The sequence below is a fragment of the Poeciliopsis prolifica genome, unplaced genomic scaffold, assembly GCF_027474105.1.
Source record: "Poeciliopsis prolifica strain line A6 unplaced genomic scaffold, Auburn_PproV2 SCAFFOLD010, whole genome shotgun sequence".
Lineage (NCBI taxonomy): Eukaryota > Metazoa > Chordata > Actinopteri > Cyprinodontiformes > Poeciliidae > Poeciliopsis > Poeciliopsis prolifica.
Genome location: NW_026562385.1, coordinates 788826 through 801946, shown reverse-complemented (window position 1 = coordinate 801946; position 13121 = coordinate 788826). Strand labels below are relative to the sequence as shown.

General features: G+C 38.5%; 1 protein-coding gene across 2 annotated transcripts; it reads left to right on the top strand.

Moving 5' to 3' along the window:
- The first annotated feature begins 263 nt into the window (after positions 1–263).
- On the top strand, positions 264–13111 carry gmip (GEM interacting protein). Of its 2 annotated transcripts, XM_055035405.1 has the most exons (21): positions 264–526; positions 1758–1848; positions 2208–2298; positions 2532–2571; positions 4871–4996; positions 6496–6560; positions 6738–6845; positions 6938–7018; positions 7394–7555; positions 7873–8010; positions 8195–8385; positions 8518–8609; positions 8684–8746; positions 8832–8915; positions 9004–9146; positions 9249–9425; positions 9518–9655; positions 9808–10007; positions 10116–10437; positions 10861–10963; positions 11766–13111. In XM_055035405.1, the coding sequence occupies exons 1-21, from the start codon at positions 484–486 to the stop codon at positions 12377–12379; spliced, it is 3072 nt and encodes a 1023-aa protein (XP_054891380.1). In that variant the 5' UTR covers positions 264–483; the 3' UTR covers positions 12380–13111. The 2 variants fall into 2 exon arrangements, with proteins under 2 accessions (XP_054891380.1, XP_054891381.1); XM_055035406.1 differs by lacking the exons at positions 264–526; positions 1758–1848; positions 2208–2298; positions 2532–2571 and adding an exon at positions 3598–4634.
- The last annotated feature ends 10 nt before the right edge of the window (positions 13112–13121 follow it).

Here is a 13121-nt window from a genome sequence, read left to right as displayed (position 1 = left end):
CTTGAGTTCACTCTGCACAACTTAATTTTCCACCAGATACAACAGACATAAATAAAGTGCTAGATGACATTTCACCACATTATGTTATTTGCTTAATTTAAAAACTGGCCTTTCGTAAGTCAGCAATCCTAAATAAGACAACACAAACTTAACACAGTGGCACCTTCTCACTATATTTGGTGTCATAATGTGGGTGGGTCCTACTGTGACACAGAGTTACACTTCCTCTTCCCCTCATGGTGAAAACATTAGCCAACCTCCACTCTAGCAGAGGAAGATCTTTTGAGAGATTTAATGGTCGCAAGGTCAGAGCTGTAGCTGGTCATTTTCTGCTACTGTACTCCGCATACAAGGTCTGGATCATTTTTTCAGCCGTTGCAGCGGCTCTTTTTGTTTTTTAAGTGATATATTGTTGAATCAATGCAGGTGCAAAGATGTGTGAGTGTATCTAGGGTCTAGCTGGTACGTGGAAAGTGAGGAGAAATGGAAGAAGGAGTGTTAAACAAGGATTCTTCTCAAACTGCAGGTGAGAATTCAACCTTTGGGGGGATGTTTGTGTAAGTGATCGCTTACTTTTTTATGTTACTTTTTTTTTAAGGTTCTTATTAAATCCATTATCTTTTTATCCATTTGTTTAAGATTTATAGTGCATTCATCACTGTAGTGAATTACCTTACACTTGCAAATTTGGTTTTGTTTGCTGACAATGCAGTGGCGCCATAATGGGAAAGACTGCGTGTGGGTGCATGCACATGTTGCATGCACAGTGAGCCTAAATGTGTCTGCTCGGGTGTTAGTGGTGCTTTGAGGCATCCTGCGTGTCATTGAAGGGTTTGTAAACTTCCTGAACGCTTCCTTCGTTTTTGACACATTCTAGTTTTGTCTTTTTTTTTTTTCAGCTGAACTTTGACTTATAATAGAACAGGATCTATTTATAATCATTTTAGAATCCAAAATGATTTATACTGATGGACCAGTTTGCCTATCTGCACAAATATAAAAAATTCAGATCAGAAATCTTGCCATAATATGCTCCAAATGTATTGATGCCAACATTGTATAAGCCTTTTTTTTTTTTTTTTAATCTTGCGCATAATCAACAAACAAACTCAGTCAGGTTTTGACAGTTAGATTTTTGAACTTTGCAGAATGACACTACTGGTGTGAAAAACAGGGACTCATTGCATTATGGGACGTGACACAAATTGTGAGCAGGATGTGGTTGACCAAGATGGAGGCGCCTCAGAGGGAGGGAAATTTCTTTCACTTATTTGCTGCATTTGTTGTAATTTGTTGGGGTAAAACCTAGAAGATGAGACAGCAGTTGAATAGCATATGCACAAAGGTTTGAGCGTTTGTTTGCAAAAGGCACAGATTTTATATGCACAATGTATTTAGCTCACATTTGATCAAAGGATCTTTTGCTCTGAAATGTCCAGGAAATGCTGTCAGACGGTCTAAAAGAGGATCTTGGTTTGATCCTTTTTTTAATTCAGTAAATATTCTTGTGCTGTTTGTCCTCATGTAGGATTCCTTGTGTTTGTCAACCATTCTTCCTACTTTTATAGATAAATAAAAGAAGGTTATTTGGGCTAAACACTGCAAGATGTATGATTTTTGTAATCTAATTTGATCTAACTTCTGCATTCATTATGACATGCAAACATGTCTTCAGAAAAATGTTATTTGATTTTCTGTGACATAAAAAGGAAGACTGTTTCAACACATCTTAGGTTGTTTTTTATTTCCTATTTCAGAGTTGAGGAAGGTGCCTCATAAGTCTGAAACCAAGCGATACAGTGAGATCTTCAGGGATTTTGATAATCTTGATCTCTCCTTAATCTCCTCGTAAGTAATAGATATTTTACTGTTGAACCGGCTATTTTGTGGTTAATAGGAAAAGATCTAATAGAAATAAACTGAATATAACAGGACAGTGGCCAATTTTAAAGAGCACAGTTTGACACCTGTGCTCTTTCAAATGTCACTAAATTTCCTTTGACCGATAAAGATGCTAACACTATCTATTTCTAATATTCTAAATTAGAATTAGAAATATTAAATAACAAGAATACTTACAAAGTAGAGTAAGGTATTCAGTTTTACTTGTATTTTGAAATAAAAACAGCTCATATTCCTTGACAAACCCTGCAGTTTTGAGGTATTTGTATTTAATTCTTTTGAATTACATTTTCTGCTGTGTTCAGAGAAGATCTGCTAATAGACAGCGACGTCTCCTTCATTTCTGAATCCATCTCTGGAGAAGGTGCAGAGATCACAGAGCAAAATGATGAACATGTAAGATTTTTTATCCCCTACAACTAATGAAAACCGTGAATCTCTATCATATGATGTTACGGTTCAGTTCTTGATCTGTTAATAAATTTGCTGATTTTGTTAACTTGATAACATTAATATATTTTATAATCGATGTAACACAGTGCCATCGGTGCTGGCTGTAGATGTACTTTGACAGAGTAAGCTTCTCCTTCTTCTGTGGTGTAAGTTTGTTTTTTACTTTTACTTTACAGATTGGTGCCGAGGCAGGTGAAGGCGATGGATGTGTAAGAGGTATGATGTCTTCCCAAAAGAGGGCTAGTGAACAAAAAAATTTACCCTGTTCTGTGTGTCAGCTTCAGGTTTGGCTTTCATAAACCGTGATGAGCAGGTTTCCTGTACAACATGTATCAGAACATGGTTACAGGGTGAAAGGTCGCCAGCTTAATCACCGCTTCACCTTAACATACACCATCATGTCACTGATTTCTGTCATCCTGTCAATCTCTTGAGGAGAAACTTCAGCTGCTGCTAGCAACACATATTCTATTTTAGTGTTGGTTACATCCTTACTCCTAGCTGTAAGTTACAGTTAACCTGTTGTAACGAGATTAGGATAAAGCGAGAGGATTTAAGCAGGGCACAGATGCTCCAAATTTATTACACACGAGAAGGCGGGTTAGACTATATAAGGGCAAGTTGTCAGTTATGTGGCTTGAGTGAAAGAAATACTAACTAAGTAAATAGAGACCGTCCCTTTCAATGGATGCTTCCATAATTAATCTAATGAAAAGATTTTATCACACCAGAAACAAGACTATTCAAATTAGAAGACGGTTTGTAGATGACGTAAGTAATTTGCAGTTGCATCCAAAAGTATTTCTAGCTCTGACAGATTCAGATTTACCGACATGTTTCTTCTGTCTGGATGTAGTTTTAACATGTTGGATAGGACCAATAAAGTCATGAATCTAAGAGAATCTGTGACAGGAAGTAAAGATCAGGGTGATAGCAAAGAGGCCTTCCAAATATAAGGACTTGGAGCTAAAAAAAAAACTAAATAAATCTTCAATATATCCATGGAAAAATGTCAAAAAGCTGATCAGCAGGGTTTGATTGCTGTAATACCAGAAAACAAATCCACTGATTATTGGAAAAAGTATTTGCTTTTTTGCCATTAAAATGCAAACAAAAACAAATTAATGTTTTTCAGCTACATTTAAATGTAAGTCTGCCTTGGGTATGAGTAACTCTGGGCTGAACTGCCCAGAGACAAAAAAGAAAAAAGTTGAACTTAATCTTGTTACTTCAACAGCTCCTCCCCCACCCTGTCTTATCCCACAAGCTCAATCAACACTCCAGGAGGTAAATCTTACTCAGTGCGACTGTAAGGTCTTTCACTCAGAAATCTGGACTAACCAGGATAATCCTCGATCTAAGCGCCAGAGGCTGTAGTCATTTAGCAGCACAGAATTACACATGGACTGACTTCTTAAAAGGAGCATTTTCTATTTGCAAAAAACATTTCAATATTGTCAATTTTATCACATCACCTGGCTAAAATTTTTTCATCACTTTGGATTACTTTGGACTCTGCTGGAGAACAGGACAGGAAAAAAAATCCCCTAGGTGGATTTTTTTTTTTTTTCGCATGCTACAATTGGATTTGGTGTCCACGTCAAAACACAGGATAATGAAATCTACATGTCTGAGTGAGGAACCCCTGAGATAAGTTACGGCACTTCATCTGAGGACTTTGGATAACAGCAATTCTGTAATGGGATAAATTGTTGGAGGAATTGCAGGTTTTAAGTTAGAAAGTCAAAACGCTTGATTTTCATTGTGCTGAGTTTGAATGCTGAGAAAAGGGAGAGACTGGACGCTTTTGGTGGAGAGCTTTTTGGAGAGCATGTGATTGTCACACATACATCACCCAGTCAGAGACGAAATGAGTCAGAGAGGAAGAAGTCACAGAGGTTGGCAAACAAACAGCATGTCAGCCAGACCACAGTAGAGTTGAGACATGATAGTGTCGCTTAGTGCCTACCAGCTCTGTCATCCTGTTCTGCTCTCACCCAGCGGCTCAGAGCTCAAAAGCTGACCATCAGTGAACAGGTATAAGGGGGAGGGTCCCTGCAGAGAGAGGAACAGAGGAGAGGAGGGAAGTTATTTAGCTAGAGCTGTTCGCTTGTGGTTGATGTAAGCCCTCCCCTATGACATACATCCCTATTTTCTTTACCAGCTACCTAAACGATACAGGAACTGTGTTGGCATGTGTGCTGAAAATACCTGAAGCGACAACTTATCTTGAGGAACAGGAATGACTTTCCAGATGCAATCGATTTTTCCTGTACTTGGTTTGTGTTGCTTTTTAAAGCTTTGTGTGGTTTTCCATTAGTTTTGTCTTGTCTGATTTGGAGTGGAGTCTTTGGGCTGACAGAGTAGGCTAGGTTGATGCTTCTCTGCGGTTGGTGGTAGATTAGATCCTCCAGGACGGAGAAGTTTTGGGTGTAACCCAGCGGACCCAGTATTATCTCTGGATTCATCCCCAAGTGTACAAGCCTTACAGTGATGCTGATGTACTCCCTCACAGCCCAGGAAGCAGACTTGGCCCTCTTTCGCAGTGAGGATGGAGTGGAGACGGCACTGCAGTATGCCAAGATGTGGTGCCGCTATGCCAAGGACCTTCTTGCCTGGATGGAGAAGAGAATCAGCTTGGGTAAGTTCATAAAAAACCTATAACAAGGAAGCAGCAGAATAACATGCAAATAATTTCACTATCCTGTGGTGTATTTAAATCTAACAGGTAAGAAAAGTCTGAAATGCAACAGTTGTTTACAAAATGCAAATTGAAACACCAAACAGGAAGTAGCTTGGGAAAATGACAGTTGCTTTTGGGGGTTTAGGTTTAGTGAATTTGACTTGTTTGGTGAATTTCTGTGTTTCACAAGCAAAGCACAACTTTGATCGCTACGTAATACGTACATTGTGGCACATGCAGTATTTCAGCAGGAAAAAAGATACTATTTTGCAACAATGTACCTCCTCAGCCTTCCTGATCATTTGCCGTCTCCCTCGTGAACAACGTACACAGAGAAAGGATTAAAGATTAGCAAGTAAGAGGAGGGTATGAAAGAAGAGGGGGCTCATTCAGAGCACACAGACACTGATTACCCTCAGACCAGCCTGAACAGGTGCAGTGTCCAGAAAGGGATATAAAGATTACAAGTCTAGAGGAAGTGATCAAAAAACATGGTTGCCCACAAAAGCTGTCTGAAGTAGTGCAACTGCATGTAATGCTGGGTGGAGCTCAAAGAAAACAACTGCTTACACAGTATGTAGTAACACTCTGAGATATGTTTCCCAACAATAATAGTATTTTAAAATAAGGACTTAGTTACAAATAAAACTAATAAGGACCAAAAAAATGAACAAATTGCTAGTTATTACATGACAATGATGTCTTGTACATGATTTTGTAATATGTATAAGTTGTGGGTTTCATTTTGAGTCATTAGTTGGCCACTGACATTTTATGTAACAAGATCTTAGTAATTTCCTAAAGTTTCTGTTCCCTCAGTGTGCAGCAATGGCTTGCATGTCAGACTAATAGATGAACAGATTATGCAGTCTTCACAGCACTTTATATAAGTATATTGTTTGTGGAGTTTTATTCAGTTCTTCAACCGAATGTTCTCAAATAAATTAGTTCAAAAGTGCAAAGCTTGGATGGGAGCATCTCACCATGTGCATGGGTGTTGGAGTTCTTCAGAAACTGATCAGAGGCTGAGAACAGGGTGATCAAATCTTAGCTACTGTAATCTTGAGCACAGGTGCGCCACAAAACTGTATTTTCACTCCTTACCTTAACTCTAAATTCACACTTCACCCCTCACTCATTCGTACCACAAACACCTTTATAAAGTTTGTTCATTGTGCTGCCATTTTGGGACCGATTCATGATAACAAAAAGACAGCTTAGAGGGAACGGATAAAGAACAGTTCTGGTACAGCAGCATTCCCATAACGACTTGGACCTGAACACTGAAATAATTCAGATAAGATCAGAACATACTGAGAACCTTCATTTCTTTGCAGGGTATTATTAGCTAATTGTAAATATTGTATTTCATAGTTCATTGCTTTATAAAAGAATCTGTTTTATTTTCCTACATTATATTTATTTAGTCAATATCACCTGGCCATTTTTGTTGACAGAGCAAGAATTTGCAAAAAATGTGATGAAGGCAGCAGAAGGAGCAAAGGACAGCGTGACACAACAGGTACGTATGGCTTTGCTAACTAATAAAACCAAGGTTCTTTTTATGACCATAATGTTCTAGAATTTAATAATGTTCCTCAAATTTAAGCTTGTATCATTTGACCTTTTTGCAATAGCCTATCACCTGCAGTAAAAACCATATTAACGCTCTTTTTGCTTGTTTGTTTTCACTGTGCAGGAAATGATGCCACTACAGTATATCTACAAAATGACTTTGGAACAGGATATAAAGAATAGTTTGACCTCCAGAAGGACTTCAGAACTCGTGCAAAACCGGTGTTACCAGGTAGAGTAAACTGTAACAAAAAGTGTGAGTTTCAATGAACCATCTTTAGATTTTAGAAAGCATTTGATGTGAACTTTGTTTTTGTCATAAAGGCTTTGTCTGATAAGAGAACTGAGATCGATAAGTGGCGGAGAGAATTTAAAGATCAGTGGGCAAGGGCGCAAAGGAAGATGGTGAGTAAAATGCGCTGTATATTCATAGCTGTGGTTGCGTTTTGCTTATGTCGCACACATTTTGTCAAACTCAAAACATTGTTACTAAAGAGGTGTCTAGATATGACCTGGTTGGCACACTACATTTGTGCACAATAAAGTGATAATTATATTTGTGGAGTCTCTATATTTTTCTATTCAGTAGATGTTCAATAATCCCCATATTCTGAGTGCACATCAATATGTCCCAGGCAGATTATAATCTGCCTGATTATAAATCTGGCAGAAGATTGTAATTCAATTTGTGTTGTGCATTGCTTCCCAGGGCAGTAGCTAAAATGTAAATCTGTTTTTCTTCTACTGATTCTGCTGTGCATCTCTGTTTCTTGTTTTCAGAGTGATACAGTCACGGCTCTCAAAAAGGCCAAGCATCAATACTTCCAACGCTGTGATGATCTGGAAAAGGCAAAAGCGGTCACAGCGAAAGCGGTGGATGACACAGTTGGAGTAAAAACACTTGACAAAAGAAGGAAGTCCAAGGATGAAGCACAGTCAAAAGTGTGTTAACCTCAAGTTATTAACACAAATTTAATACACTTCTCAGAAAAAAAACATTTGTTTTGTTTATTTAAGGTTTGATAGATATTTTAATAATTACTCTGGCTTTAAGCTCAATGTAGGTAGTTTCAAATGTCTTTTTTGTATAAATGTTTGCTTCAGTTTTCCATGAAGTTCTTATATTTTTGAGGGAACAGAAAGGCTGTAATTTATTATGTTAAACCTACACAGTAACGTTTGTGAAAACACAATTGTAGCTTTAGCACAGCGTTTTGCTCTTAGAAAAAGCTTTGAGGTTAATTCTGTGATCCTTCTAGGTATTAGAGGCAGAACTTCTCTACAGACAGTGCGTGAATGACGCCAAGTTAACCCAAGATGAATTAGTGAAGTCCAAAGAAAGAATCATTACTCACATTCGCAAGCTCATCTGTCAGGGAGACAATTTGCTCAAGGAGGTTGGTGAAAAGGAAAAAAAAGTGTTTTTCTCCTTTCAGTTTGTGTCTAAATGATCTGTAAATAAAGTATTGCAGGTCTTACTGTTAATCTTGCCTCAATGTTCTCTTCTAAGAAGTATTACTATAGTGGTGATTATGGTACACAGGATACCTGCTTGAACCTCACAGCATCTCCTTGCTTCAGGTCACAGTCAATATGTTCTACTACCAGCGGCAGCAAACAGAGTCCGTGCCTCTTGGGTATCAAAACCTTGAGTTGACTTGCAGGACTGTGGAGCCTGGCGAACCCTATCTGCTTTACATCCTCAGCAGGCGTCGGCCTGAGCAATCTGTCCAAACCTTCAGCTTTCAAGACTACACTCCTCAGGGTAAAAGGTAGAGACTGAAAGTTTTTGTTTTTTTTGTGTTTTGTTGGAACTGCAGCAGAAAGACAATGTTTTACATGTATTTGTGCTCCTTTTTCTACTTTGCTCATCATCAAATTATTTTTTTGTTTTCATTTAAAAGCAACAGAAGAAAACCCAGCAACATTCTCAGCCCTCTGCAGGACTCAATACCCTCAATTGAGGATAGTCCTCATAAACGATCCATTGATGGCAGTAAGGGTTCAAAAAATATGTCATGACCATTTTTTGAAACTCTTCTTCTTAACTTATATTTTGATGCATTTTAGGGAGAACGGGGCACAGTGACAGCGAGAGTATTGGAGGCAGTTCGGAATCCCTCTCAAGCCCTGGTAAAAACAGGCCCGCTTTTGTTCTTGTCAATAAAAGTTTGCATGAAAACATGAACTTTGCTTTTTTTGTTTCCTTTTGTTGAAGCTCATAGAAGACTGCCCAAAACAGTATCTACTTTGACAGTCTCATCGGATGACCTGGAAGTGTCAGACATGGTGTCAGAATCAGGTCTGTTTCCTCACTGCACACGGTCAGATCATTTGCGTCAGCGTTGATGTTAAACTTCACAAAAGGTGTCTACTTTTTATGTCCACAGACATTCCTGATGGCCAGTCTGTGAAAACACGATTGTTTTCTCGAGCTGCACTAACGCATCGGCTCAAAAAAATGAAGAGCAAGATGGCTAAATGCAAACAGTGTGATAACTACATTGTTGTCAGTGGGATTGAATGTGAGGAGGTATGAAGTCATGTCTGAAAGATACAGACTAACATGGGTAAAAGAGGAAAGTGCTGTGAAAATGAAAATAATAATACTTGTTCTTCTCCTCCTACATGTTAGTGTGGGCTGGCTTTCCACAGAAAGTGTATGGAATTCTGTCAGCTAGAGTGTGAGCAGAAGAAGGGTACCGTATTTGGAGTGGACCTCTCTGTGATTTTACAAGACCGGTCGGATGAGGTGCCATTTGTTGTTCGATGCTGCACAAATGAGATTGAAAGTCGTGCTCTTTCTGTTCAGGTATTCATTTACCATCTTCAAAAAGGTTGACCTATGTAGCTTCTTGAATCTGAACTTTTGTCTAATAACTGCTGTCCGCCGTTGTTTCTGAGGGGGTGTATCGTGTGAGTGGATCCAAACCTCGCATTCAGAAGCTCTGCCAGACGTTTGAGACACAAAAGGACCAGGTTGACCTCTCTGATCACTCACCCCATGACATCACATCTATCCTTAAGCACTTCTTCAAGGAGGTACTTCTAGAAGTTCTAATAAAGCTTAATAAAAATATGTCTAATTTTTTGTTTGGTTTAAAAACAGAGTTTAGTTGTCTAAAAGAGCATTAATAGTCAGGATCAACTTGTTCACTCTTCTAAATAAATCATGGCATTACAATACTTTCTAGCTGCCTGAGCCTCTGTTAACCTTTGACCTGTACAATGAATTCATCGGGGTGGGAAAGACCATTCAGCACATGAGTGAAAAGGAAACCTCATCAGAGCCCAATGAGATATTGGACATTATTCACAAACTACAAAAGCTACTGAAAAAGCTTCCTCCACATTACTACTCAACTTTGCAGTACCTTATTTCTCATCTGCAAAGGTAAGCATGATACAGAAAGAAAGACTTTTAGGTTAACTTACCTAACTTCTGTTCCTTTGCCTTTCTGTGCAGCTGTTCTTACATTTGTCATTGTTTTTGCCTCCCCAGAGTTTCAGAGAACTATGACAACAAGATGTCACCTAGCAATCTCGGTATTGTGTTTGGACCGACATTATTGCGCCCTCTGGTGTCTACGGACATGTCAATGATTGCCCTTCTGGAGACGAGCTACCAGTCGATGCTTGTGGAGTTCCTCATTGCACATCACGACAGGATTTTTGGAATGGAGCAGAGCATGAACACACCCCCTCCGCCAGCACCCACAGCACCTCTCCCAGAAACCCCACCCAGAGCTTCCTGTCCCCTGGATGGAGTCGATGCAGACTTGGAACTTGACACTTCCTCCAAAGAGCGTCCACAGTCCCTTGAGGTAAGTACCTTGGTCTTAAAAGGATAAGTCACGTGTCCCTGGCATATACTTTGCACTTCTTTTACTTAGCCTTAGCACATTAACCTTTTGCTAATTTCTTTAGATTAGAAAGAAAGCTGCTCAGCTGCTGTATTTCTGCTTAAAGCTCTGCTTTGCGTGTTTTGTCAACCTTTAGTTCTTAAATGTTTCTAACTACTTAAAAATAACCACTGTGAATCCCACTTTAAACATTTAGAATGGTTCATGAAAGCAACACAAAAACTAATAGAAGATGGAGAATAATAACATTTAGAATAAGAGCTCAAAATGACTGTACCCAACGTAGCGATCGCCCCACTATCCCATCTATCCCAGACTGAGTAGAATTAGAAGCGACCAGTAAACGCTCCCAGAAATCCACGTCAACCTGTATCATTCCAACAGAGCCGAGTTATCAAGAGAGACTCGAGCGAGGGTTATATATCTGACAAGTCTTCATCCAATGAGGCAGTGGACCAGCTCGGCCCTGAAGCCAGTGAGAGAACAGGTAGGCAGATGTGGGGTTTAAGCAAATGCTCCTGAACAAACCAATAGAAACGATATACATTTTGTTGATACTGGCATTTCCTGTTGCCTATAGATGGCATGTTTTCATCAGGTTAGTCTCAAAATGCATATATCAAATCAACAAGTTGCTACTGATGGTAAAGTAAGAGTAGGTTTCTCGCCACTTGATGCTGTGGTTATAGATTGCCACAAGTTCTGTTGTTATTTCTTGTTTCAGCTCATTTCCTCTAGTTATTTTTAGGTCTAAGACTTCCCTTTGATGATAAGTGGTAAACTAAAACAGATCTACATTTACATTTCTTAATCATTTATATTAATCCACTAGTTTAATATATAATCACATTTAATCACGTAAATTACCAATGATTAGCATTAGAAATCATTTGTGAATCTTAATTTCACTTTTAAAAATAACAGCAAAATAAGGGAACTTGTCTTTTTTGCTGCACAGGAAGCTCTCACTACTCTTTGCTACTTGCTTTTCTGTTGCTTTGCTTCTTTGTGCGGTTTAATCAACAAGCCCCTTTTATATTTCAACTGCCTATGTGCATATGGCTGCATAGGCTGTAGATCTCAAATCAATAACAAATATGTTTTTTTTTTGTTTGTTTGTTTTTCAGTTTCAAATTGAGAAATAAGATAAATGTGATTCTTTCTACAATATAGTTCAGACATGGTTTTCTTAATTTGACAAACAAACATGTAAGATAAATAACCAGTAACCTCTGCTAGGACTGATGTAATTTTGCAAATTACACATTTATGTTCTTTCTTCACCCTAGTCCTGGCTATGAAAGCAACATCAAGCAATCCTCAAGGAAAATCTTCCTCAGATTCAGGCACACAGCCTCATTATCGTTTTACTAGACAGCCTGTGAAGCATCACCGGTTTCAAAACCTAGGAACTCGATTCTCTAACCCAGACTGTGCAACGAAACAGCCAGCGACTCCCAAAAGGGCAAATTATCGTAGTGCAAACAACAGCCGCAGCTCCTCTCCAGACCCTGGATTGCAGAGATTTCTGTACAACTTCGAGGGCCACTGTGATGTCATTCAGCAACCCCACCAGGTCACCACAACTGCAGAGGCTACAGTCAATGTTCCACTGAGTCCCCGAGAGGTTGTGCAGTACATGCTGGGAGTGGATTCGACGGTAACATCACCAGGAGCTGCATTATCATCCAGCACAACAGAGAGGTCCACTCAAGAAGTGGCAAGATGGAGTCAAGCTGATCACAATGTAAATTTGAACAATGAGGGACAAAACCGCATTCACCATCCGTGTCCGAGGACCAGTTCTGCTGAGCACAACCTGACCTCGCCAGCCCAGAAGATCCTGTCTAGTCTGAAGCTGAGACGCAGCCACTCAGAGAAGGAGGAGCAGCTCTTTGTTTGAGGGAAGGTGACATTTTTAAACATAACAATTTGCATACACTGAAGAACTGCAATTATTTTACACTGTGTGTAAAAATAATAAAAATAATACAAAATAAAAACAGTGACTAAAACAGTAAAAACTGACTACGTTCATGTAGTTTTATTTTTTAAATCATCTTCTACTTTATTTTATTCACTTTTAATTCCCCTTGTTAGCATGTTTGAATTGTTAAAAAAAACAAAAGCTAAGCTTTTAGAAAACTTGATGATTTCAAACTCACCTGAAATAAATCAGTGGTGATGCTTACTCTGAGACAGTATATTCTTCTTTTAACTGTCAACCTTTCAACAAAAAAAATGCAACAACTAGATAGTACAGGAACATGTTTTTATTGTTGTTTTGTTTTTTTCATTTTATGTATTCAGTATTTGAATGTAACATGCAGGTGCTTTCAATTAGAAAAAAATACAAATCAGCACAAAAGCATCATGTTCTGTGAAGATTGTAAATGTTTGGTTTTTATTTGTTTTTTATTCAGTTTTTTTTAGTCTCCAGTGTAATAATGTCCGTAACTAAACATATCCTCTGTCAATAGTGTCATATTTGTATTAATTATTATTTTTATCCCTGTTTTGGTTTACGATCAATGCACCTTTCTTCTTTAGACACAAGAGGGCGATAGCTCGGTGTAGGACAAAACCATGTTAAAAAAAATAACAGTAAGAGCAATAAAATATTTTACTAATTTCATTCCTTGGTT

Excerpts from the sequence above, each read along its gene's own strand:
- gmip (XM_055035405.1), top strand. The coding sequence starts at position 484 with ATGGAAGAAGGAGTGTTAAACAAGGATTCTTCTCAAACTGCAG. Across the intron at positions 4,997-6,495 it reads GGAGAAGAGAATCAGCTTGG|AGCAAGAATTTGCAAAAAAT; the intron begins GTAAGTTCATAA and ends TTTTGTTGACAG. Across the intron at positions 7,019-7,393 it reads CAAGGGCGCAAAGGAAGATG|AGTGATACAGTCACGGCTCT; the intron begins GTGAGTAAAATG and ends TCTTGTTTTCAG.